The sequence below is a fragment of the Cyprinodon tularosa genome, unplaced genomic scaffold, assembly GCF_016077235.1.
Source record: "Cyprinodon tularosa strain WSP-4 unplaced genomic scaffold, ASM1607723v1 ctg65, whole genome shotgun sequence".
NCBI lineage: Eukaryota > Metazoa > Chordata > Actinopteri > Cyprinodontiformes > Cyprinodontidae > Cyprinodon > Cyprinodon tularosa.
The window spans coordinates 1,402,759-1,430,275 of NW_024039396.1; the positions used below are offsets into that span (position 1 = coordinate 1,402,759).

Genomic DNA, 27,517 nt, shown 5'->3' on the forward strand with positions numbered 1-27,517 from the left:
TGAGCAGCAGCAGCAGCTACTGGTTCACTAGTTTGGTGACTTTCAAGATGGACGCTATAAGCTAGATAGGTTTCTGTTTCTTTTTCGCTTCGCAGAGCGCATATGGTCGACCATCCATATCAGGAGACACGTAGGGGGACTCGAGAAGTTTCCTATTTGGCGGATGTATGATTTAGAGGAGGGGGGAAGTGAATAAAGTTGAAGATATTCGCCTCGTCGTGTTTGGACGTGGTGGATATTTTGTAACTTCCTGGTTCGCTTTGACCTGTCAGTAGACTCGGAGGACCCTGGAAGCTTCCGCTGGTTCTGGATTTGTGGGATTTATTATTTTTTTTCTTCACTCGTTTGAGATGTTTGAAAGCGGGGATAACTCTTTAAAAAGATACGCCAAGGGAAAGGGGCAGATTTCATAAGCGATGGAAAGTCGTAATGGTGGTGCATCGAGTGAAGGTGACGAACGTCTTTTTTTATTTTATTTTTTTTAAGCGTTTGAAACTAAAAAGACGTAAAACCCCCATTTGTGACGCAGTTAGTAGCTTTTTTTTAAAGCCTTAAATCCAGCCTAGGTGTTGTTTTTCAGGTCAGCCTGTCCCTGAATTGTCAAATCGTGTTTCCCTGCTCTCTGGCTGCAGTTTTCTGTAATTTTCCAGCTCCTTGTCCATTTTTCACTAATGGCCATATTTTCTGTGCACTCTTCAGGTATTCTGATACCTGTGTGTGAATCTTCGGAGCTCTTTCACACCAGTATATTGGCTCCACTTCAAAGTGCGTACTTATACGAAGAATCAAAGCACTTTTTCAGATACAATTCTGCTGTTCTAGTCAAGAACCCCGACCTGGAGGAAAAGGTCTGTTCAGTCTGCCCTTCCTTCACCACACAACCTTAATTTAACCAGAATTATACACAATTTACATAAATTCACATTTAGTTATACTGTTTATTTAATACTTATGTAAATTTACCCCCTTTATATAATAAGTAATCAAAGTAAAACCAGTTAAATGTTAAAGTAAACCTCCTTTTGTACCTTTAAAAGTTTTATTTATGTTTTAAACGTCCCTTTCCACATTAGTACCACGCGTTTCGAGCAGGGAAAAGAACCGCAGGCTACTCGGAAGAGGATCTCCAGGAAACATTTGGCTTTTTGTTGTTTGACGATGGCAGCAAGGTAGTCTATAGTTTAAATAAACCCGGCCTAATAAAGGTTTGTTGTCAAATGTAGCTGATTTTTGCTGTCTGGATGTTCTTAAAGGCGAATGCTGTTGGAAAAAGCGGTGTGATCTCTGGAAACGGCTCATGCACAACCTTAGGAGACCCAGCAAAAGGTAAAAAATAAATCACACCTGTTTTCTACTAAACGCGCTCACTCTGAGCTCTGATTCAGCCAGGCGAATTCAACCACAACTACAAATGTTTTGAGTCGGTCTTTAAATATAATTACTTAAGATAAACTTACCTATGAAATGATTAGAGGAGAATAAATCCAGATCTGTTGTCCAAATGGAGAGCAGACGCTGTTTGTTTGGCTGTGTGCTCCATTTGAAAGAGAAAGCAATTTTTAGAGCTCTATTAATGTATACAACTGAAAGTGAAAAAAAAACTTATTCTGAATGAAAGTGAAACTGTGATTTGCAGACATATAGGCAGGATGCTGAACTGTATAAACTTGTAGGCACTATGATCACTGCAGCACCAGCTTTATTGGGTTTCAGCAGCAACATGGCCTTCCTGAGTTTCTATTTATGTATTAACAGTAGTCTAAATGTAAAAGAAAAAAAAAGAAGGGGGATGGTGGATTATTTTAAATTTTTGAAGCATACATAGCCTAATTAATATAGCCTAAAGCAATATGCATGGTCAGAGGCGGATTTAGGAAATTTGGGGCCCTAGGCAAAGACAGGCAGGGGGCCCTTTGAATTGATAAGACGACACACAAAGCAAACTCATTATACAGATAGAGAAATTTGAATAGAACAGACATACATTATTTGTTCTAGGTTTTGTCCCTTCTCTTGTTGTTTTCCTCTCTGTTTTGTACTCAGCTGACTTTTCATGCTGCCACAAAAGGGATGAAAGTTTTTTTTTTAAGCACTAAGCTCCCTTAACTGATTGCTCCTTCCTGTGTTTCGAAAAAGGGCGACGGCAGAAGTAAATAAAACATTCCTTGTCATGACCTGCTAATCTGTTCTACATTTTTCAATTGTATGTAATGATAGCGGCATGAATCATGACAGCAGACAAGATGGTGGAGAGCAGGAGGCAGGGTTATCAATCTACTTGCTCTGGAGAGCAGACTTCGGTGCTTTTACATGATGTTGCTAAAGTCTCCAGTAGCAGAAAAAAGTTGCTTGATTTGGCGCTAGGCTCTTTTCTTTAAATCAAGTGCTAGAGGGGTCTAAAAAGTCGCTAAATATATAGCGAAAAAAAGTGCTAAGTTGGCAAAACTGCTCTTCCTGCCGTTTGTTTTCTAATGGTTTGCTGCTGACTGTTTGGACCTTTTTGAACATGTGCAGCAAATGGACTGATCCAATATGGTGGACACTAGGGGTGTAAATCACATCCATCATGGCGATTCGATTCAGTATCGATTTCCTGACCCAACGATTCGATTATTTTCGATACTTAAGAATACACCACGATTCGATTCGATTAATCGATTAATCGGTTAATTTTTTTTTTATTATTATTTTTTTTTTTTTTTACACCTTACAGGCTAAACAAAGTTTCAAGTTTGAAATAAATCAATGAAAGCTGTAATATCGTTATGCATTTTCTTTAGAAACAACAGCAAATAACAGAAGTAGAAAAGCTGCATCAAAAAATGCTGTAAAAATACTGCACAATATCAGTGTAATGAGTTCAATGCAATACCTCGGCTCCAAAGAAACTGTCCAACATATTTTTTTAGAATTTAATAAATATACTCAGGAAAGAGAGATGTTGTGTAGAGAGTTAGACAGGAATAAACGTAAACTAGATATAAGGGAATTGTTTCAAAGGTCATCTGGGGATGTAGTTTTTGGTAGTATTTTTAATTTTCTAAGAAGAACGGGTATTTTAGGGAGAATATAATAGTTTGTCTGGTCCATACTCCATTCTGGAAGGTGGCGGTAATGCACCTATAAGTTGTTTGCCAACCGCCATTAAAAAAAAGAAGAAGAAGAAGGCTCCAGAGTGTTGACGTCGCCGACCCCTTGAGAGACGCTCTGCTGCTCCTCTCCCAGATTGTAGCTGACCGCAAACAGTGCACCAGACAGGAGGGCGGCTTGTTTTGTTTTTATGACCGAAATTGCGGAAAACAACTCGTGAAGTTTGACCCGCTAGAAGAGCGAGGTGCGCGAGAACGCTGGGAGCCTTTTTCCAGCTGAATCTCCGCTCTTTTTGCCCCATTGTCCCTCCGTCGTCGGACTAAACTCGCCCCCACTTCCTCGCCGCCTCGGCCGTATCTAGACCCACAGCGTGTAGCTCAGACCACGCTGCAATATTGAGCATAATTTAAAAATGTCTGTGTGAAGCTTGCTGCAACAAACTGCTGTAAGAGTATAACCAGGAAGCGCGGTAGGAGGGCAAAATAAGTTTAGCGGCACCGCAGCACGGGAGGAGAGTTACGCCCAGGAGAAAATGGATAAAAATAGACCGGAGGGAAAAAAAAAAAACATTAATCGATTATCTTGCGGACGTGTCGATGCATCGGATCGTCGGCTTTTGGATCGATGCATCGATACAAAACGATTATTATTTACACCCCTAGTGGACACTATGGGGGCTTCCTAATATTAAGCATTAAGAATGTTTAATATAAGTTTTCTGATGGCGAGGGATTTTTAGCAAAACACAACTGTTGTGCAAATTGTTGTATTAGCTATAAATGTAAGGAGTTTTATGGGGCCCCCAAGAACTTGGAGCCATAGTTAACTGCCTAGTATTGCCTAATGGTAAATCCCCCCCGTGCATAGTATTGTTACATGTCAGGTACGGCGGTCATTGACCTTGACCGAGTCACCTTACTGTAGTAGTGCAGTCAGTCCCTGTGCTGAGATGGCATCACTGCCCCTCATAGTTAGGGACAATTTTCCCACTGAGATCAGCTTCATAGTCATGGTAGGACACTTCTTTGATTTTATTTATTTTGCTCAAGCTACTCATAAGCCAACAGTCCAAAATATGTTGAAAGGGAAATATTATTGCCATTACTGTAAATATATAGTGGAAACTTTACACATTCAGTTATACAATTCACAGGGCGTGGTATGGGAGGGTGGTCATTTAAAAAGGGGGGTGATTTGTTTTTAAGTTTTTAAGAAGGAGGACGCCATCCCCCCTCAACTCGAGTATTGTGTATTACAAATGCGATTGTTTTGCCTTTCATTGAAATCTTTTATTTTGACTACAGGTAAAAAGCAGAGCAAATAAAAGCTTTATTGTGTCTAAATGAATGCAGACATGCTGTGCACTTTTCTCCCAAGACTTTTAAAATTCTTTTATCCAATGATTCCCTGACGTAGATTAAACCGTTGTTCCATCATATTCTCAATTCTTTTCTTATTCAATTTAATACTTACAGGTGCTGGTCATAAAATTAGAATATCATGAAAAAGTAGATTGATTTCAGTAATTCCATTTAAAAAGTGAAACTTGTATATTATATTCATACATTACATACAAACTCATATATTTCAGATGTTTATTTTGTTTAATTTTGATGATTACAAATGACAACAAATGAAAATCTCAAATTCATCATATCAGAAAATTAGAATATTGTGAAAAGGTTCAAAATTGATGGCCCCTGGTGCCACACTCTAATCAGCTAATTAACTCAAACCACCTGCAAAAGCCTTTAAATGGTCTTTCAGTCTAGTTCTATAGGCTACACAATCATGGGGAAGACTGCTGACTTGACAGTTGTCCAAAAGACGACCATCGACACCTTGCACAAGGAGGGCAAGACACAAAAGGTCATCGCTAAAGAGGCTGGCTGTTCACAGAGCTCAGTGTCCAAGCACATTAATAGAGAGGCGAAGGGAAGGAAAAGATGTGGTCGAAAAAAGTGTACAAGCAAGAGAGATAACCGCACCCTGGAGAGGATTGTGAAACAAAACCCATTCAAAAATGTGGGGGAGATTCACAAAGAGTGGACTGCAGCTGGAGTGAGTGCTTCAAGAACCACCACACACAGACGTATGAAAGACATGGGTTTCTGCTGTCGCATTCCTTGTGTCAAGCCACTCTTGAACCACAGACAGCGTCAGAAGCGTCTTGCCTGGGCTAAAGAGAAACAGGACTGGACTGCTGGTGAGTGGTCCAAAGTCATGTTCTCTGATGAAAGTAAATTTTGCATTTCCTTTGGAAATCAAGGTCCCAGAGTCTGGAGGAAAAGGAGAGAGGCACTTTATCCACGTTGCTTGAAGTCCAGTGTAAAGTTTCCACAGTCAGTGATGGTTTGGGGTGCCATGTCATCTGCTGGTGTTGGTCCATTGTGTTTTCTGAGGTCCAGGGTCAACGCAGCCACATACCAGGAAGTTTTAGAGCACTTCATGCTTCCTGCAGCTGACCAACTTTTTGGAGATGCAGATTTCATTTTCCAACAGGACTTGGCACCTGCACACAGTGCCAAAGCTACCAGTACCTGGTTGAAGGACCATGGTATCCCTGTTCTTAATTGGCCAGCAAACTCTCCTGACCTTAACCCCATAGAAAATCTATGGGGTATTGTGAAGAAGAAGATGCAATACACCAGACCCAACAATTCAGAAGAGCTAAAAGCCACTATTAGAGCAACCTGGGCTATCATAACACCTGAGCAGTGCCACAGACTGATCGACTCCATGCCACGCCGCATTGCTGCAGTAATACAGGCCAAAGGAGGCCCAACTAAATACTGAGTGCTGTACATGCTCATACTTTTCATGTTCATACTTTTCAGTTGGCCAACATTTCTATAAATCCTTTGTTTTTATTGGTCTTCAGTAATATTCTAATTTTCTGATATGATGAATTTGAGATTTTCATTTGTTGTCATTTGTAATCATCAAAATTAAACAAAATAAACATCTGAAATATATGAGTTTGTATGTAATGTATGAATATAATATACAAGTTTCACTTTTTAAATGGAATTACTGAAATCAATCTACTTTTTCATGATATTCTAATTTTATGACCAGCACCTGTATGTGTTGTACACAAGACGGGGTCCAGTAACCTGCCAGACAGGTTTTTGGCTGCTCAGATTTCTGACCGAAAACAGATCGGTGGCATGATCTTTTGTCTTTCTTTCTACTGAGCTTTAATGGATTTAGCTTTCATTCTGTGGAGGGTTTTCATACACTCAGCAAAAATATAAACAACACTTTGGTTGTGCTCCCATTTTGTTTTATGAGATGTACTCAAAGATCTCAAACTTTTTCCACATACACAAATATTTCCCTCAAATATTGTTCACAAACCAGTCTAAATGTGTGAAAGTGAACACTTTTTCTTAGCTGAGATAGTCCATCCCACCTTATAGGTGTGCCATATCAAGTTGTTGATTAGACACCATGATTAGTGCATAGATGTGCCATAGACTGCCCACAATACAGCTTTATATGTACAGATTATATATGTGTATTTTTTTTTTCAAACAATGGTTATAGTAACATAAAAAACAGCTTTGTTTATCTTTGGTGAGTTATCTTTTTTGTAACGATTGTTTTCTGCTGCAACAGCAGCAGCACCAAGATGAATGTAAGAAGCACGGCCAGTCTAACTAAATGAGATCATTCAGGGTGTGTGGGTTTTTTTTGTTTGTTTTTTTTGCATACGGCTTGTTTTATTCCAGAGGTGACTTTGCTGGGTGTGGTTGTTCTGCTGAAGGTGTGTCAGGTTTATGAGATTCTCCTTTGACACTTCACCTTGAGCACTTTGGATTTCTTTTTTTTTTTTACAGTGTAAGAATAATTGTCTTGATGCCAAAAAGAGCCCAACAGATTTTACTTTCACAAGTGTAGCAGTATGGCAATTGCCGTATAGCTCCACTTGTTTCATGCATATAAATTGCTTTATTATAATTATGCAGGGAGTTTTACAGTTTATATGGACACTGCAATGTAAATAGAGCAGAAAAACAGAAGAAGAAAAGGAAAAAAGAAAAAAAACACTTTGGATTTCAAATCATATATATATATATATATATATATATATATATATATATATATATATATATATATATTTTTTTTTTTTTTTTTTTGTTTTTTTGCATTTACCTAAAACATTAAAGTGCTTTATATTTATTTTTCTCCTTTTTAAAGGTGTTTACATATCCATGTTCTCTGATTGTTTGGATCTAAATCGCTGGTATCATGGGAAATCTGGGTACATTGCCATCATCAAGCTGACAAAGGTACTGATAAGTAACATACTGGAGCCTCCGTTTAGAAGAGTTGCTGCCGCTGGGTTAATAATTGTTTGTTTTTTACTCTTTAAAGGGTAAAGTGAAAAACGTTGCTGAGAACTACACCCAGAATTTCACAGAACCTTCCGTTGGCTTCGACTGTCACGTGTCAGACCAGCTGCCCTCTGTGTCTGCCAAAACCAGCTCCTTCCTTGCTTTTGAGAGAACCCAGGTTAGAGTTTGGCCCTCAAAAGTGCTCATGTGGTCACTTGTTTGCCCAAGTACATAGCTGGAGGTTTATATGAACACAAAACTGCATTTTGTTTTACTCCTTTCAGTTTTACATATACGAGCTGCTAAATGATGGCAGCGGTGGAACATCTCGGTGTCCCAGCGCCGCATGTCCATTTGCTATTGTGTCGTTTTCATATATGGACACAAAAGCATCACATGTTCCACAAGAGAAAAGGTAATCTTTTTCCCTCAGTGAATAATTTTATTGAACACTTTTTTTATTTTTTTATTCAAGTTATATATTTTAATGCCAAATTTTTTATTTGTTTTTTTTATTTATTCTTTTCCTCTTTCTGTCTTTTTTTCTTTTTGTTCTAGTGAGCTGAAAATACAAGGTAAGAAAGGTTTGAACTAAAGAAAATGACTCTTATTTCTTTTTTTTTTGGGGTAACTGTTTACCAGTGTTGGGCAAGCTACTTGTCCAGTGTAGTGAGCTAAGCTATCAGTTACTCAACAATAAATTAAGCTTCACTACACCAAAGCTACCACCTTAAGAATTATAGCAAGCTAAGTTACACTAATGTGTTAAAAGTAGCTTAACTACATCAGAAGCTACTTAACGTTGTACCAACCTAATGCCAATTCAAAATGAGTCTGATGCACTGGTTAAAATATTTATTAAAGATCAGCCAATGACATAACACAGTGTAAACATTGCTTTATGATCAGCATATTAAAATAAAAACTAAAGTAATTACTAGTAGACAAACTAGTAAACAATCTGATGTTATTAGAACCAAATTAAAGGTACTGTGTAGTGTTCTACACACCGAGACATGGCTATGAGTTTGCATTCAATGGACATCTCTAGGGAAAACAAAACCCTACAAAAGATCTCAATTAAACAGTTGATTCAAGTAACAAACAAAACTGTTTACAAAAGAAGGTGAAAAAATAAAGAAGCTAATTAAGAGATACATATATATATGTCTCACCATATAATTTAATTTCTACCTACATATTTATTCATTGTATTTTTGGAGGCAATTAATTGAATGCTTATTTATTTATTTATTGAGCATTTATTTATTTATGTATTTATTTTATATACGGTAGAGCTGTTCCTCCATAAAAAATCTTATCTGTGCACAGCCTAAAAACAGATTTATGTAAACATTCTGTCAGGTAAACTAGGCCATGAAAATACAATATCTAAGTTTGACTACTGCTCTCTAATTAGAGTATAGTGGCACATAGATATGGGAGAATTATCCTGCCATAATGCAAGAGCACATAACTTCAATTAGAGAAAAGAATTTCATCTTCTTGCTCTCAAAACTTATAATGCTCACACTCAAAACATGCGCTCTCTCTCTCAAATATTTTCTCTTCTCTCTCAAATCTTTGTTTCTTATCTCAGATTTAATGCTTCTTGCACAGATATTTTCTCCTCTCGCTTGCTTCTCTTCGCGCACAAACCGCGCTCTGTTACGTTCGCAAACCCGTAGGTTCTGCTTGCGGATTTGTTTTGCTCTCTGAGACTGCAGTTGGATCGTTGCCTAGCAACCTTTCCAGCCAATAGAACGACAGCCTCGGAAAGGGTGCGCTTGTTTAACCCTACTGAGTGTGCCTGTGCTACTACGCCACTTATAAGAGCGTCAGCTGAAACTGCTATTTACAGTAGTTTTGTGGCTGATTGTTGTTTAGAAATAGAAAACCTGGTTTCATTTCTTAGTTTTGCCCTGGATTTTGTAGCGTTTGTGGACGCTACGTCGCTACTTGATCAAAACAATAACGTCGCTACAGGAAAGTTACTTGATAAATAAAGCAGCGACGCTACGGTCAAGCTACTGGAAAATGTAGTTAAACTAATAGCTTCGCTACATGTAGCGGCGCTACTGCCCATCACTGCTGTTTACATATATAATTATGCCTAGTGGTTTTATAGGAATAAATCTTAATATTCCTGTAAGAAGAAAACAAACCGTTTTGAGCCCCCACTAACGTGTCAAATATCTTCCTACACATGGCTTTTTGTTGCATCAGCAGTCAGCAGAAGACTTCATCAGCATTCTGTCTGGTCTCAGTACATACAGTAGTTCTTGATATGATTTTACTCATGTCTTTTGGCTCTAATAGGAACAAAAAAATTAAATACACGTGTTATATAAAAAGGCTGTGTTGTGTACTGCAATGGTAGCATTTGCTTTACTGTCTCTACCCTCTAGGTCTTGAACATTTCCCTGAAAGTGTACATCTCAAAATGCAAAAAAAATATGTTTATCTTCAAAATATTTGTCACTTTAAAGCCTGATGAGGAAAATAAGTATTTGAACACCCTACTATTTTGCATATTCTCCCATTTATAAATCATCAAAGTGATATTACAAGTTTTTCTAAGTCTAAGAGACATAATCTACAAAAATCCATGATTTTTATTTTTTTGTTTAACTATTTGTATGATACGGCTGCAAACAAGTATTTGAACACCTGAGAAAATCAATGTTGTCCTTTGTTTGCAATAACGGAGGTCAAATGTTTCCTGTAGTTTTTCGATAGGAGGGATTTTGGCCCACTCTTCACTCCTTCACTCCTCACAGATCTTCGCTAGATCAGTCAAGTTTCTGGGCTGTTGCTTAGAAACATGGAGTTTGAGCTTCCTTTCAAGGATTCTCTATTGGATATATATCTGGGGACTGGCAAGGCCACGCCAGAACCTTGATATGCTTCTTTACAGAGCCACTCCTGGGTTATCCTGGCTGTGTTTTTCAGGTCATTGTCATGTTGAAAGACCAGCCTCGACCCATCTTCAATGCTCTAACTGAGGGAAGGAGGTTGTTTCCCAAAATCTGGCAAGGCATGGCCGCGGTCATCCTCTCCTTAATACAGTGCAGTCTCCCTGTCCAATGTGCAGAAAACACCCCCAAAGCATGATGCTACTACCCCAATGCGTCACAGTAGGGATGGTGTTCTTGGGATGGTACTCATCATTCTTCTTCCTCCAAACACGGTTTCTGGAATTATGACCAAAAATGTGTCTTTTGGTCTCATCTGTCAACATGACTTTTCCCCATGACTCCTCTGGATGATGATCCAAATGGTAATTGGCAAACTTAAGACAGGGCTTGACATGTGCTGGTTTAAATAAATTCACCCCAGACATACATCAGAGGTAAAATATCAAGGTGAAAGTCATTATACCTTACATATTATAGAATATAGCACCCAACACAGCTTTGAGAATAGATTAAGACTTTGCCGTTAACGCACCCATTAACGCAGACAACAACCCACCTCTACTTTATGCAGCTAATGACTTCAAACAGGTGCATCTAGTTTAGGATAATACATGGAGTGGAGGTGGACATTTTGAAGGCAGACTTTCAGGTCTTTGTGGGTCAGAATTCTAGCCTATAGACAGGCGTTCAAATACTTATTTGCAGCTGTATCATATAAATAAATTGTTAAACAAAAATTATATATTGTGATGTCACCTACAATGACAATTTCAGACCCCTCTCCATGATTTCTAATCTGATGAACTTGTAAAATGACAGGGTGTTCAAATAATTAATTTCCTCACTGTATAAAGAAGTAGTCAATACATTTAGATTTTTATTTTAATTTATTTTTCCAAATACATAAAGTTATTGGATGATTATTATTTTTTTTTTTAGAAAAACAAATGGAAATGCATTGTTTTTTTTGTGTGTGTGTTTCTTTGTTTTGTATTTGTACACTATTGCAGGAAATATTTGTGAATATATTTTCAAACTTTTACCTCCAAACATTAATTCTCTCTCCTTTTAATAACATGCCCCACGCAAAACGGCCTTTACTACAAAAAATTAATAGGGGGATGTTGAGGAGAGTTTTAACTTTGTTCCTGAGCGAACGTTCTCTAAAATGTGTATCAGAAGTAATATCTTTTGCTGTTTAGGAAAACAACCCGTTAGAAATTACCACCTTTATTTACTTGAACTCTAGCTGGTAAAACAAACCTTCTATAGAACATTTGATCATTATCTAAACCTTGCTCTGGACTCTATATCATGGTGCTAGATGAAATGACAAGGTAAATAGCCCATCAGTATTATTTAAAGCCATGTAGGCGACTGTATCTCTGCACGATATTCATTTATTTCCTGCACCTCGTTGGTGTTGTTATTGCTGTATAAAAGGGAAAAAACAAAACAACCAACTGTCTGCAGGTTTTGGTGTAACTTGTTTGCTTATTCCTCAGTGGATTGTTTCATTTTTTTCTTTTTTTTGCTCAGTTTGTCACTACTTGACGTGGAGAGGTCAGCTTCAGATTGAGAGCCAGTTTTACCATGTTGACCTCAGGTCCAACGTCATGGCTTTTATTCCTGCACAGCTGTAGGTCCAATCTGCAAATTAAAGTCTGGTCTTTTGAATTTTAATGTGTGATTTATCAACTTTATTCTGATATAGTTTTTATTTTTCTGTTGAAGACCACCAGTGATCAAGGTCAACCAAGCCATTTCCATGTCAGATCTGAGAATCCTGTTGCCTAGAGCTGCGTTTGAAACGAGCTTTACTGAAGAAGGTATGTCTTGATTCATTTTTTTTTTTTTTCTTGAAAGTCTTTCTCCTTACACATTCTAAACAGGCCTTGGACGAATCAATATCAACACACAATCCCTTTTTTCTTTCAGTCTTCTTGGAGGGATTTTACTGTGATTTGTGTGAGTTTGTGTCCTCAGAAGCAAAGGAAGCCAACTCATTTGCTCTCCTCCTCTCAAAGATGAAGGAAAAGGATCTTGTGAGTTGGTTACCAATTACAATGGATGACTTACCCAAAGCAACACTGTTTCAGCCCAGCCCAGTAGATTTTTAATGTTTAACACCAAAGCTGTAGTTACAAAATTCCTTTTTAAATTATTTTATCTTTAGTATTAACTATTAATGGAACTTATTATTGAAGGTGTTCTCAGGTGCAGGGAGCACTAGCATCAATGTTTCAACGTGGTTTGTTTTCATCTATGAAATTAAATATCTTATTTGTCTCAGGCTCTTTGCATTCCTCTACATGATGGAGGGTTTCTTATTTTAATGCGCTCTTCACACTTCCTCAGATATGACGGTAAGTTGTGAATTTAGACTGTTAATGGAATATTAAACCACTTATTCTATCCCTTTAATCAGGCTTTTTAGTAACTTTTTGTTCTTCTTTTAGATGCTGAGTCTACCTCAGCAGAGGTCATGAATGGCCTCTTTGTGTTTCCTGACTCGCGGGTTGTGAGGAGAGGTGATTATAGTCCTTGTTTTACATTTAGATGTAATTGGTTAGTTCTCACCTGTGTATAAATTTAGGAAACTACTCTTATCTACATTTCATAGCTATCATTAGACAAGTTTGAACTCTCTAAGGTTTAGCATACATTTCTTTTAATCTAACATGCCAAACTTTTATATTCATTTCCCTTTCCTTTGATACCCCTCAGTAAAACCTAGAGCAAACAACTGCCCTACCATATTAGTTAATTATCAACATTTTCAACTAAAAGTCTGCTTAAATATAGCTACTCTGTACATTTCTTTAACGAACATTAATGACCTAACGTTATGAAGATTAAAGACCTCAGCAGTCATATCTCTTTACAAAATATACTGTAATATTTCATGCTGCACTGATGATGATTTATTACATCATCTAAAAATTGAGTGGGATGACTGCAGACATACCTAGACCTAAACTTATGAACAAGACAAAGATTAGATTAGCGAGAAAACAGCACACTTTAGAAAAGCTGCCGCTGCAGGCTAGAATTCCACTAGGGCTGGGTGCCAAGACGACAACAAAATGGTTTAGATGCAAAAGCATTATCACTTTACGATGGCTCAGCCCAATCCCAGACGTACATCCATTTAAGAATTAGTGACCTGACTTATAAATTATTATTCTGAATTTTCTCAATACACTTCTAGTTAAAGTATTCAGAAAAAAAAGGATGGGATGTGTATTCTATCTCTTAGTCTGCAAAGGCGGTAGATCTATACCCCCTAAAGGTGTGTTCACACCGAACATGAATTTCGCAGCTGGAGCAGAGGATTTTCATGTTATCTTTATGTTGATATCAGATTTTGATTGCCACTAGAGCTCAACGTTTTGGCCAAAATTAAAAATTGTGATTATCTTCGACTTATAGCAATTGCAATGTTGTTTATATTTTCCTTTTTACTAACTACAAGCTTGTAGAAGTTTTATTAAAACTTGCTTGCTTGTTGCGAGACTGTACTGGAACCTTTGTGTGAAAAGTTTTAATCCTACTCGCATGCGTTAGTCGTAGGGAAATCCTATTTAAATGTCGAATAATTCTGGCTTAAACCTGTATATAAATGTACTCTTCATCAGATGATATTGTCGCAAAATTTAGAAAATTTCTATTTAAAAAAAAAACTATTGTAAAATCTGTGTATGTTTTTCATTATCTTATGCAGGCCAGTTTATTATACGTCAGCCTGAACACCTAAATTCGGCCAATCATATATCAACGGTCATCTGTCAATCAAATTTTTCTAAATCAAACCAAGCTTCTGACTCCCTGGCGTCGTCTTCCACAACATCTTCGTCCCCACTTTCCTCCTCTAAAAAAAATGTATAGCGGAGGGGACTCATCCACGACCGCCGACACAAAACTCTCCTCCTCTTGCATGTTTCCGCTGTCAACTAGCTTTCTTTGACAGTGTCGTTTCTGAGTCACCAATTTAGTGCTTCTTGGTCCCAATGTAATTTCCCATAGGCAACCTACTAGCACTAAGTTGCTACCTGTTTAGCAACAAGGGTAGAAATCGACCACAATCAATCTTTCTTGCAAACCGTCTGCCACAACAACCCCACCCTCTTGATAAACGACCAATCAAATTCACTTTATTTACTTGTTTAAAGTCGTGCACCACTCGGGAGAATTTCGAACTGCAACGGTTGGAACGGCCGTTTCCCCACGACTTTTAATGGAATGCTAGCTGCAACTCTCTTACTTTTCTGTGTGGCGGCAAACCCACTTTAAGTGTATTACTGCCCCGTAAAAAGCTGCAGTAAAAAAATGTAGTGTATTTCTGTTGTTAAATATAATCTGATACCAAAATTGAGAACCAATGTCATTTGAAAATTGTATTATGTTAAATTGTGATTACATTGCAAATGCAATTAATTGCCCAACCCTAATTGTGGCAACTTGAGAAATCTGAAATATTGTTTACATTCGCGATGCAAAATCCAATTTTTGACCAGACGTGGCTGTGAGATACAACGAAGGGGGCGGTGGAGATGAGTTTATTTTTATTAACTGTTTTAGGGTTTTTTTTAAAACAAAAATTAAAAGATAAGAGAAAATAATGTTGACAAAGGATTAAGTTGGAATGAGGTTTTAAAGTGGCCTTTAAAAAAGTTATTTTTTAATTTAGCACTAGAAGTACTCGTTTCTTAGTCTCACCTCTAGCACAGACACTGGCTGGCCAATGCCATCTCTCCACTGCCGGCCATCCGGTTTGCCTAACAGTCTTCTTTGATCCTCGGCTGTCCTCCTTCCTTCACCCACAATTAGTCTCTAGAGCACAGGTGTCAAACTGGTTCCAGAAAGGACCGTGTGGCTGCAGGTTTTCTTTCCAACCAAGCAATGGCACACCAGACTCCATTCATCTCATCAAGGGAGTCCAATCTGAACATGATGACATGAATGGAGTCTGGTGTGCTATTGTTTGGTTGGAAAGAAAACCTGCAGGCACACGGCCCTTTCTGGAACCAGTTTGACACTCCTGCTCTAGAGGCTAGTTCCCTGGCCAGCTGTTCTCCGTTGTACCCCTGTCCTACTCATTGCCAGCCATAGCCTCTACCCCACCTCCAGTGTTCTGTCTGCCTGGCAGACTTATCCGACCTACCGCTGTGCTCCTTCAATCCTTTACAGTTGATCAGCTGTAGGCTTTCCTTGCTGTGGCTGTTCTATTTCAATATTTGTTTCACAGACAAATATTCAGGCCAGCAAAAATGGTCAAATTTTCGCAGGTTTCATATTCGGTGTGAATGCACCTTAAGAGTTAAAGTTGCGATTCCAGGAAATGGTGGTTCTATGGATCAGTGATTGAGAAGGACAATAAATACAAACACACATTGCATTTCAGATTAACTTGGAACCATTTATGCCCTTTCTTTAGATGTACAGTTATACACTTTATTGTTTTGGTTTACCACAAAAGTCAAGCTAAAATATGCTGATGCTTTTGACCGAACCATGACAAAATAAAAATCATGAGGTATGACTATCTTTAAAAGTATTTTAAAGTTTAGAATGTATATGTAAAAAAAAAAAAAAAGAAAAGGGAACTTAGGTGAAGATAGCAAATGTGTTGTGCTGACAGCGTATATATCGGGAAACACTGTATGAGTAAAAGGCAACTTAAGCCCAATTTAATAAATGGACAGGGAGGTGAGCGAGTCACAAGCCAAGCATAAAAATTATTTTGGATTTTCAGATTTTAGTTTTTCCTAAAATTTCTATCCCTGTTCCTTATACAGTCAGTGGTCCAATCCTACTTCATAAATATTTTGCTGACTTTGATACTTTGTTCTTTAAAAGATCACCAAAGCAAACACTCACTGTACTTTTATTTTTCAATTTTTTTACAGACACAAAATTCCGAGGGAAAAGCACTTCCCTGTCTAATGAGATTCTTGGAGTTCTACCAGTGCTAAGTTACGCTGAGGGCGAAGCTGAGAAGGCATGCTTGGGTCCAAACGACGAACTTTGTGAAGTGTTTGCTCAGCACATGCAGAGCTATGCTACTTTAATAAATCCAGGATTCTCCTTAGGTTCATCGAGACTATCAAGGGAACTGAGTATCTTTCCAGATCAGTACGATGTGGCAGATGCCCACAAACATCTCTATTCATCTCCTGAGTGGAATACCAGGACATGGCAAACCTTCAAGTCTTACTTGAATAAACCAGCCTCCTTTCAACTTCCAATTGCCAAGGTATCTGAAATCTTGGCGTCAGGACAAGAGGAGCGAAGAGAGGATCTTGATGATTGTGTTTACATCTGCCTGTCATCCCCTGAGGCGGGACCAACCAGCCCAGTTAGCATGGAAGCACAAGATCACTTCTCAAATGAGCAATCACAAGATAATATTAAGACATCCATGGATGTTGATTTGCCAAGTACTGAATTACAAGTTGCTCCAACCCAATTTTCTCGGATGACAGACATTTTGCTAAGTGAAAATGGTACCAAAGACTATATAAAATGTACTTCAGTCACTGAGCAGATGGACAAATCTGACGATCCGAAAGCACAAGACCCACTTAGTCCATCGACAACAGAGGATCTCCCTGCTGAGCTCATCGTCAGCTTAACTTCAGCGGAACCAAGTGTCCCCGACAAAGACTCAGAAGCCAAGCATACAGACTTTCATTTTTGTGGTCTTTCAACCATCACCAAATTACAAACAGCTGAGGTAAACTCTGCCATTGAGGAGTCTGACAAAACAAAAAACTGTTTGGATTTATCTATGGTCACCAAGCACCAAACGAGTACAAAACGAAGGAGAAGGCGAAGAAGACGCGGCCTAACAAAGAAAAAGGTTCATAAAACTTCTGTCAAGACTGAGAGTTTAAATACTGTTGTATCCTCAGTTGAGGTTGAGCATTTAAACCACAAAACAGAGGAGCAAAATGAACAATTAAATCTACCGCAGTTAAGTCCTACAAAACCTAAATGGAAAAGACCTTACAAGAGGAAGCGTGTATTTGGGACACTATCATCAAAAAATAAGAAACTGAAGTCTGCTAAAGTTCAGTCAGCCAAAGATGCAAAGAAGATTTTAGATGCTGGACCGGAGAGTTTGAAAAGCCCAATTATTCTGGGTCTTCAGGCTTTACCTCTAAGAAAGAAAACAGTTCGTTGGGACATTAAACCTGTCACCAGTGAATGTGGAAGGGTTTTGCATCCTTTTGGCTCTGTAGATTTTGTCAATCAGATGAAATCAATGCAGTGTGCAGCAAAAGACAAGTGCCTTGACAAGTTGTCAAATGACATCCCTGTGATGGTTCCTGACTCGGCTATAATGAATAAACAACTTGGCACAGCTTCACTGATGGCGACTGACATTTCAACTCCAACAAGTGATGATGGTGGTCAGATACCTTTGCCCCCTACCACGTGTACCACTTCTCCAAGAAATGCTGACACAAATAGTCTTTCATCTACAACGGTTGAGTCCAAACTGCCTGGAAACATTTCTCCAACCAAGATTTTTGCAAAAGGGGACCTATTACTAAGTAAACTAAAGTCAGTTCTCTCAAGTCGAAAGAGAGAGCTAGGTCTTATCAGGGAGCGACAAAAGACAGAATGTGTAGACCAAGAAAGCGAGCCTTGTTTGAAGAAAACCAAAGTGGACTCTGACAAAGAGACAATTGAGGATAATATAACTCCCCAAAGTGACAGTGTTTCCAAAATGGCATCCGTTGATCCTGGATTTGCATATTACTTAGGCTTGACCCCTAAAGAGAATGTAAAAAATGAGAAAGCAGAACATACCTTCTCGGAAAAACAGCAACAAATAATTCAAAAGCCCCCCTCATTTATTCCAACGAGGGGTAGAATAAAGACTCTGAAAAGACTTCAGGGCATCTCTGCTGAAACTGTTAAAAAGAAATGTAAGTCATATCTTTGAATTATTTAGAATTTGTAATATCTTGTGCTGTGAATATCTCTGACGTTGACCTTTCCTTGGCCCTGTCACCTCTCCTTAGCATGCTATTTCTATTCTTTACTATCTGTATTTACTTGAAAATTGTGTGTTTTCTTGCTAAAGCAGCATTTTTGCCTGTTTTGTCAAACTGTTTAAGCATGCCATGATTGAACAAGTAAACTTTGTCCCTTGTGAAACAAAGGAGTTACATGTTGGTGACAAATTACTCATTGTATTACAGAGGTGTATTTCATGTGCTTTCAATGTGCTACTTTATATCTTCATGCATTTTTCTCTTTTTCTTCTCTATTTTGTCTTCACAGGGTGGTTGCATTTTCAAACTCCAGCTTCTTTTACAAGTGAAAAAAAAATCAATGACTGTACTAGTGATAATACTGTCAGGAAGACTGTTAAGGAAAAAATGAAAAGTGATTGCACATCTACAGATGCTTTGAACTTACTTGCTGACTTGGCACTCAGTAATGACAAAATCCTTCCTCAACCAAATCAAGCACTTGAAAGTCCTCCCAAAGAGAGTATGAAGATATCTGACCTTTCAGAAGGTCTTTCCAGTGCTGGTCAAGAGTCAGTTCTTCACTCTTTGCTTAGAAATCCTGCTGCTAGAACAACTCCGCCTCTTGAGTCTCCCACAACATGCTCCCTTATGGCAGACAATGAACTGGTTGCTTTAATATCTTTAGATCATGCTTACTCACTTCCCCCATCTTCCTCTCTACTGTTGGATTTGCCAGGTACACCCTTCCAGGTACCACCCTTAAGTGGTTCAACGAGACTTCTAAACCATCACCACACAAAGTATGGCGATGGACTTAAAACACTACACGCCCCTGTCAATATGGAGGACACAGGTGAAAACATCAAGACCTCTGAATACCTGTCGAAGCAGAAGGAAAGGTTCAAAACCTCACGAACCTTCGTAATGAAGGAGAATACTATACAAGTCACCAGAAAATGGCAAGAAAACTACAACTTCAATCTAGACAGCAGGTTTACTAGTGACCCGAAGGATAAAGCAGTCATCAGAGCTTTGCATGGGTATGTACATTTTCATGTTAATTTTTTATTTATATATATATATATATAATATGATCGTGTGTATGAATATATCGGTGTGTTTTTTTTTTTGTTTTTTTTTATAGGCCATGGGATTTCTTCATCCAAGACACTACTGAAGAGGTGCGACTCATCTTCCACATGTGGATAGGCCTGTTTTACAGCCGGTCAACAGAACGGTTCTTTCAAGTTGATCCAAGTTTTATGCCACCATGTTCAGAGAAGAGTGGGCCACTCAAAATAACAAGTGGAACTTCATTAGGCCAAACTCGGCCGGAGCCTGAGATCAATTCAACTGCAACTCTAGCAGAAACTCCAAACCAGGGAGTTTCAGAAATGCTGGACTTAAGCAAACCAGAGAGCAGTGACTCAGTAACGGAATCTGAAATTTTGGATTTGTCGGTGAAAAAACTTGAAGCCAAACCTGTTCCATGGAGCAATCTACAGCCAGCAGCAGACCAACAGGAGAAGGAAACAATTCAGGTTGTGTTCTTTTTCCATACAAAGCAATAAACTGATTAAAAAAAATAATAAAAAAAAATTATTCAGTATATTTGCTGTTTCATAACCCTTTGATTAAATTAACATTTAATTATATTACTATATAATGTTATTAGCGTCTGTATTAATGTTTTTGATGTTCATTAATTATTAAACTGGTAGGTTTATCATTCAATATAGCAAAATTACATCGTAGTCTTTAGAAATTAAAGGTGTAGTGGAGGAGGCTCTTTTTCCGGGTGAATCCTCAAAATAAGTGGTCCTCCTAATTGTCAATCATTCTGGTGACATGTTTATGTAAGGTTGTCCTAGAGTAGTAGCAATTCAAATTTCCCCACTTTCATTGATGGGCCCTTGGCTGGTTCCCTACAATTCCTTTTTATACATCAATATTTTTTCCTTAAATATTCTGTCATGATTTGTGGACATTAAGATATAAAGACAAGCATCATCTCCTGGTCAGACCCTGTAATTAAGTGAAAGGGAGTCGGAGTAAATAAAATATGCAACAGGTGGGTCTCTCCAGTGGCTGGAAGTTTGTGGGAAGTGGGCTGCCATTCTCCTGGCGTTTGAGTGGGAAGGGCCATTTTGAATACCTGCTACTGTACGCGCTTGTCCCCCAGGTGGTGAGCCTGACATAGTTGAAAAATTGCAAATCCTCTTTTGGAAAGTAAGCTTGTGTGAGCGATGCAAATGGCAACCTTTAAACAGAACATGCACAAGGAAAAACGGGCTTGTGCATGCTCTCGCACGTGTTTAATAGGCGTTCCCTCTCAGGAACAGGGTTGTATAGTCACAGGAGCTCCAGTGACTGCATGCAAGGATGCATTCAGTTTGTACTTGAATTTTCTACCACCAACTAGGAAATTAAAACTGGAGCACCTTTGAAAGTGTAAGTCTAAACACTAGATAATACAATACATTAGTTGTGATTATCTGTGCTTTCTATATTAACACATTGTACTCTAAATTTCATGAGTTTTAAGAGAACTAATTGTTTATTGGGCTGTTGTCAGCTGTACCAATTATTTTCTTGTATAACTAATGCATTTTTTTTAAGGCTGACATTTATTACTAAAAAAACGCTAGATTTCTAAATCTAATTTTACCTTTTCCACTTTCTTTTACAGTTGAACAAAGTGATGCCACTTGTTGGTGAAATTTCCGGTGATAAAAAGAATGTAGAAATGAAATGTGAGGCAACTGAAACTCAGGAAAAGTCATTACTTTCTGATCATGATAAAAAACCTAAGAGTGACGAGACATTTGTCTTTCTTGAGCCTGAACCTGACAGAGCTACATTTGGAATTGGACCTGTGTCTTATGAATCTAATAAAGATGTCGTCTCTGAAAAAAATGGCGTTGAAAATCGAGAGGCTACAGTAAAGTGCTTACACAAGGAAGATGAACTGTGCTCACCCACACCCGCTTTGGACAAGAAGGAGAACTCCAACACAGGAGACAGCAATGTGATGGGTACAGATGTATGTGCTGGTGTGAAACTAAAGGCTAAGGAATCCTGCCAAAAGGGGAACTATCCATGCCAAGATGGCAATGAAACTCCTCTAGACATGATAAACACATGTGATACAAATGTGAACGAAGAATTAGATACTGTCTGTAATGGAGATGTAAAAGAGAAGCAGTCAAGTGAGCAAAGTTTAGAAAAGACTGACAGTCTTGGAGAAAATATGGATTTTTGTACAAGGCTTACAACAGAAGAGTTGGATAATGAAGATAAGTGTTTAAGAAAAGATGGAGATAATGAAGAGGAAAGCTGCTCTTCTGCAGCAGACATTGACAGAGATTTGAGAAATCCACTGTTACCCAAGCTGTGTGATGGTTTTATACAGCAAGCTTACATTTCAGAGATTAGCCGGATACAAATGGATGAACGGCTGCCATCGTCTGACAGCACAGGAGAGGCTCCCTTGAGTGGAAATCCCACAGTTTTGGAAGATGAAAGTCCCACTTTAGACACTCCATCAGAGCCTGCCCCTAAATTTCAAGACACTACGTTACAGGATATAAGCAAAAGAGACTGTCAGAAGCTGGTGTTGCCCATTTCTAATGAGAGCAGCTTATCATTCAAAGACTCCTACACAATTCCATGTCTTCCTCAGGAAAAGGATGGAATTGAATCCAAAAACATAGCATCAGACTTGAATTCTTGCACATCTAGTAATGACTGTAAAAGTCAGGAATCTAATTTGGAATGTAAAGAGGGAAACATTGGCAATGCTTTGCTAGAACTACAGATGTCCCATTCCAAATCTGAAGTTAAAGATGTGTCTAAGGTGGATGGAGAACAAACTGAAAACAGATATTCAATTGAGGAAATAAATGATCTTAGCAAAAGTCTAAATCTATACATCACAAAAGACGGGGCTGGACTGAATGTATCACCACAAGATGTAGAGGAAACTGAGGACCAGGAGCCAATACCCCTCCTCGGTACAGTTAGTATTTCTGCTGCTGACATGAATGGGTTCTACAGGAGATCTCCAACTCCCACTATAGATGAAAATCCTCATGGAATTGGCTTTTTTTCAAATCCAAGCAGTAGCACTGGTGTTACCAGTGATGGTGAAGACAACCATAATATTATTGGAAACTCAAAATCCTCTATGGAAGAGATGGCTTTAGAGGAGAAACTCCAAGCATCTGCAGGTGACACTAATCCTAAAACCAGTGCACATCTTAGTTCCGATGTCAAAAAAAGAACATTACGAGTTTTGAAAAGTATAAACGAGTTCCTTTCTACCTCAAACCATGTCGACAGCAAAAAATTTGTTGCCCCTTCATTGGGATCAAGGAACAAGCAAATAAAGGACAAAAAGACAAAGTTAGGATCAACCTGTATCTTGCAAACACGGACCAAAAAACAATCTGATCTCCACAAGGCTTTTGTAAAAAGTAAATCTAAAGATGTTCCTGGTTTAAAACGACCGCAGTTGAAAAAACATTTTTCAACTTCTTCAGATTGTTTTAAAATTGCTGACGAGAAAACACAGATAGGCCCAGATTTTCATCTTGAAAACGCCTCTATCTCTAAAGGTTTGCGAAAAGAGAAAATGAAATCACAATCCAATTCAAGTTGTAGTAGTAAGCATCCTGCCATTGCAGTAAAACCAGCTAAAAATGAGGAACATCTGCAACATTGGCTCTCTAAAGGCATGAATATTAAAACTACCTCCCAGAGTAAACAGGCTAGTGATTGTGTAACCACATACCTCTTAGCACCCTCTATGATTTTAATGGAAACAGAAACTTTTAAACAAAATTTAGATGGAGTTGTTAGTAAAAGTGTTCATGAGTCATATTCCAAAACCACTTGGTTGGAAAATAGTTCTTGCAGTAAATCTAACATAGATGGTACATTTGCCCCATTAGATCCAAATCACCACAAAAGAACCTTTTCAAAGCTCCACCCAATTTCATCTCCATCAGATGTACTGTGGCATAAATCTGGAAAAACCCTAACCCAAGGACTAGGGAATGGACACATCGTAAATGGGACAGGTGAGGATGTAATCGAACTTGTTAATCGAGGAGAAAGCTCAAACAAGCCGTTAACTCGTGACAAAAATGATGCACTAAGTGAGGATGATCGCAGTGCTCAAACGTCAGTCCAGTGTACAATCTTTAATAGTGGTGAGAAGGGTGCTTCCTCTTTTATAGAGCAGATTTCTCAAAGGTGTCTTCAAAATGATCTCACTCAAGCATCAATGGAACAAGAGTGCCTCATCTATTCTGAACAAATGAAAAATCTTATTAAGAATAAAAAAGAGACCCTTTGCCAGTTAGATACTAATAACACTTCAACGTCTTGTACCAGCCCCTTAACTGTCAGTTTTTCCAACCTTGAGGAACTTGATGATTCAATGGAGGATTTGGACACCCCTTTCGTTGAACAAAAAATAAAAGTAGATATATCTGACACTAAGAACCGGAGAGCTTCCAAGGAGGAAGGAAAGGCAGTCTGTTCTCCATCCCGTGAATTAAGTAACCCAATGGAGCATGTTGGGGTTTCTACCATGACTGCTGAATGTGCTAGACTGTATGAAGCAAAGATGCAAGATGTTTGCTCAGCCAAAAAGGTCCCACTGAGACTTAAAAGCAAAAAAGGTCATCAATGGGACACAAGAACTGACTCAAGTAACCATTTTGACTTCTGTGATCAAATGAAGAGAGATTTGGATGACACCTTCCGAAGTAATCTGAATGCGGTTGTGAAGAAATCCTGTAAAACAAAGTATAGATTCTACATATTGGTCACCTCTGATGACGTCTTCTTTGAAGAAACAAGGGTAAGTTATATTTTAATTTGCTTCGTTTGCATGGTTTTTGTGAAGGCACAGTCTTTAAAAAGGTATAACACTGTATAAATTGTGTTCAGTAAGCAACCATATATCATCTTGAAAAACTGATGTGTGATAGCAGTTTAGTTCCCTGTAGATTTGATGGATTTTCTTGACCTGATTCCCAGATGGGGCATCTTGCTTTTTGGAGTTTGAATATCACTTTGCTACCTGGGACAGACCCTTGCTCGCGTCATAGTTCGAAAGAAAACTAATAGCACCAGTGACCGTAGGGGTACTTAGTATGGCACTATGAACACCACTACTGCTGGTGTAGTGGATAAACATAAGCCTTTGACCTATGTTTACTCACAGCAATGGGTCTGTAACACGAACCAAGCTCAACGTACCCAGGGATATTTCCAGCCTATCCAGCTCAACCTATCCGCAGCAATTGCAATGGCCAAATGGCTTGCCAAAGGATTGCTGACTATATAAATACTGAAGTTTCACATCAGTGACATTTCACAAAGCCATTACTCTTAATCACTGTGCTGCATATTAATTGCATTTATGGCAGTTAGTCCCATCCTCCAAATGTAACCCCTATGGAATGAAGAGGACTCGGGATTACAGATAATCAGAAAAACACAAAAATGTAACTGTGTCAGAACCTAACAGGGGCAAATGGCAAAAAAGATCTACTCTTTTAAAAAGTGAAAGTGCTCAAACACCATGCATTTCTGAATGTACAGAAATACATCTTCCCTATTTAAATTAAACTTCCTGTGATGACTAGGCTTTTTGTTTCACTCTCATACAGACTCTCTGCTCTACCAGGCAGAAAGGGAAATGCTTGATCTATATTCAATTCAGTGTATATAGCGCCAAATTCACAACACAAGTCATCTCAAGGCACTTTACAGTTCAACCAGATCATACAGTCAAATTGATTCAAAATTTATTCTGAATATTCTATTTCACAGTTAAATTATAGGCATGGCTGTATGGCAGGTGGGATGCAACCACCATGCCAGGATGCAACTCAGCTTATGGTGTAGGTCTGCCTGGCTTCCTGTCCTGACCCCGATGTAGCCTGTGCCTGCAGCTGGGTGAGGGGACGCTCAGGGGGTGTCTAGGCCTGCCTTGGACTGCTTGTCCTTCAGCCATGGGTATAAGAGGTCTAAACTGATGTGAGGGCCTGGAATGGCTGTGACTGGCTAGGGCCGTGATAGGCTCTTCGGCGGCTTGGCTACCTGCTCAAGGGTCCTGTGGCCGGTGCTGTTGGGGGAATATACCTAGGCTACAGTGCTTCTCTCCTCCCTTTGGTGGCACCCAGTTCCATCCACCGAAACCCAGATCCAGCTGCCTGCCCTTTACCCACAATGAGTGGTCTCGGTATCTCCTCCTGGGTCTTTGGGCCTGATCCCCCTAGTGAGATTGGCCTCTAGACCCGGGAGGATACTCTAAGAATATGTTTAGTGTCCGATGAGAGGTGTCTGTGTCTGATCAGGAACATTGACTCATTCCTGGTGGCTGCTGGGCCGGTTCTAGGTCTCCTGGCCTAGTGGTGTCTACACTATGGGATTTTTATAGGATCAATCCTGAAAGCTATCCTGGCCTGGAGCTGGTGTGCAATTCAGATTTCATTACCATGGTAACTTTCCTTGGGTAAGAATCTATCCAGCTTTCTGTTGTCGGAAAGTTTGGGTTAAACCTGAAGTTGCCTTGCTAAGCTTGTAATCCGGCTTTGTGAAACAGGCCTACGCATGTGTACCAATATTCTAAATTCTCAGTAAAAGTATGGCCTCAGGCTAGGGCTGTTTGAGTGATTCTACAGAGAGCTGTTAAGACATTAAGCCACACCCAACAAATATTTGCATGGATTTCTATATTAATAGCTGGTTTGAGTTAGTACACTGCAACTCTAATATGGCTCAGATCCTGTGTTTGTGTTGCTGACCCTGTGTGAACAGAATTTGTGTTGAAACTTAACACGACAAGATTTTTTGGCGATAAGTCCAAATTTGAAGTTTGGCCGAGGCCACATGATTGATGCAGAAAAAACTCATTTGATAACTGTTGATTCCCAGATCTATTAAGTTTATGCATAGTCAATATAAAGCCTGTAACTTTGAAGCTTAGGAGGAGTTTCCTGAAATATGACATAAGTGAAATACTGCCAAGTGGTGGCTTTGATTCAACACTGTTAACTTCCTGAGGTCATAGTCATTTCAAAAAAGTAAAAAAAAAAACAATCCACTGGACTTGGTTTCCAAGTTTAAAGACGTTTGCTTCCCATCCAGGAAGCTTTTTCAATTCAAAATGTCAGAATTAGCTTTGAGTTCGAAGCTTTATATAGTAGCCCAAAAACTTGTTTTGGCTTAGAAAACATGCCAATTGAATCAGGAGAACGGGTCCGCCCTTATGCCTCTGAACGCGGTCGTTAGGTGCAATTGTTGGCTTGACTACCCAGGCGAGATGTTTTTTTGTTTTTTTTGTCCCCTGGATGGGGGTCGGGGGTTGAAATGATAGCGGGTAGGAATCAACTCTATCCCTGCCTTGTAGGTTTTTGAGAGCTGAAACCTGAGTCCCCCAAAGTTTAAGGTTGGTTTTTCTGTCTTAACATAAATGGCTTCCATAACACCCCTTTCAAAACACCTGTATTCTTTGCCTGAAATGTGAACAATCTGGTCCTCGAATGTCACTTGTCCTTAATGTGCAAGTGGACAGCAGAGTCATGTCGGGAGCTGGGAGCTCTTTTAGGCTAAACACAGAATTAATAATAGGCCTTTGCAGCTGTTTCGCTGCTGGGACCTAATAGACTTAAAATTAAACAAACTATTGTTATTTTGTGTACACAGAGCGTATACAAAATTAAATTTCTCGTGAGGATGGGTGGGGGCAGGTGGGCTCTTCTCTTCTTCTGCAGGAAATACAAGCGCTTCTGTGCCCTTTTGACCAGTGAGAAAGTGTTCATTGTCCAGGTGAGGTTGTCTGTGATGCGCAACCCCAGGAATTTGGTGCTGCTGACCACCTCTACGGATGAGCTATTAATGAGCAGTGGAGGGTGGTTAGGCCAGTACTTCCTAAAGTCGACAATGATCTCAGTCTTCTCCAAGTTCATGATCAGGCGCTTATCTCTGCACCAGCCCACCAGCTACTCCACTTCCTCTCTGTGGGATGATGGTGTTGAAAGCTGAAGTCCAGGAACAACATTTGCACATGGATGTTCTTCTCCAAGTCTGCTAGGCTTGGGTAAAGAGAGGAGGAGATGGCATCCTCAGTGGAGCGGTTCCGTCGGTAGTTGAACGGGTCGAA

General features: G+C 39.1%; 2 protein-coding genes across 2 annotated transcripts in view; both read left to right on the forward strand.

The window, feature by feature from the left end:
* LOC119799149 lies at positions 1-22,292 on the forward strand. The gene is made up of 18 exons (XM_038308937.1): positions 1-450; positions 700-848; positions 1,074-1,169; positions 1,254-1,326; positions 7,294-7,385; positions 7,471-7,608; positions 7,715-7,845; positions 7,989-8,005; positions 11,888-11,987; positions 12,083-12,177; positions 12,287-12,393; positions 12,642-12,714; positions 12,808-12,879; positions 16,258-18,285; positions 19,073-19,376; positions 19,481-19,877; positions 21,026-22,192; positions 22,278-22,292. The coding sequence occupies exons 1-18, from the start codon at positions 417-419 to the stop codon at positions 22,290-22,292; spliced, it is 5,088 nt and encodes a 1,695-aa protein (XP_038164865.1). The 5' UTR covers positions 1-416.
* LOC119799138 overlaps positions 22,169-27,517 on the forward strand; it is a 16,654-nt gene continuing 11,305 nt past the window's right edge. The window contains exon 1 of the mRNA XM_038308924.1: positions 22,169-24,205. Coding sequence (XP_038164852.1) covers positions 22,376-24,205 — 1,830 coding nt within the window. The 5' untranslated portion in view covers positions 22,169-22,375. The remainder of the gene's footprint in view (positions 24,206-27,517) is intronic.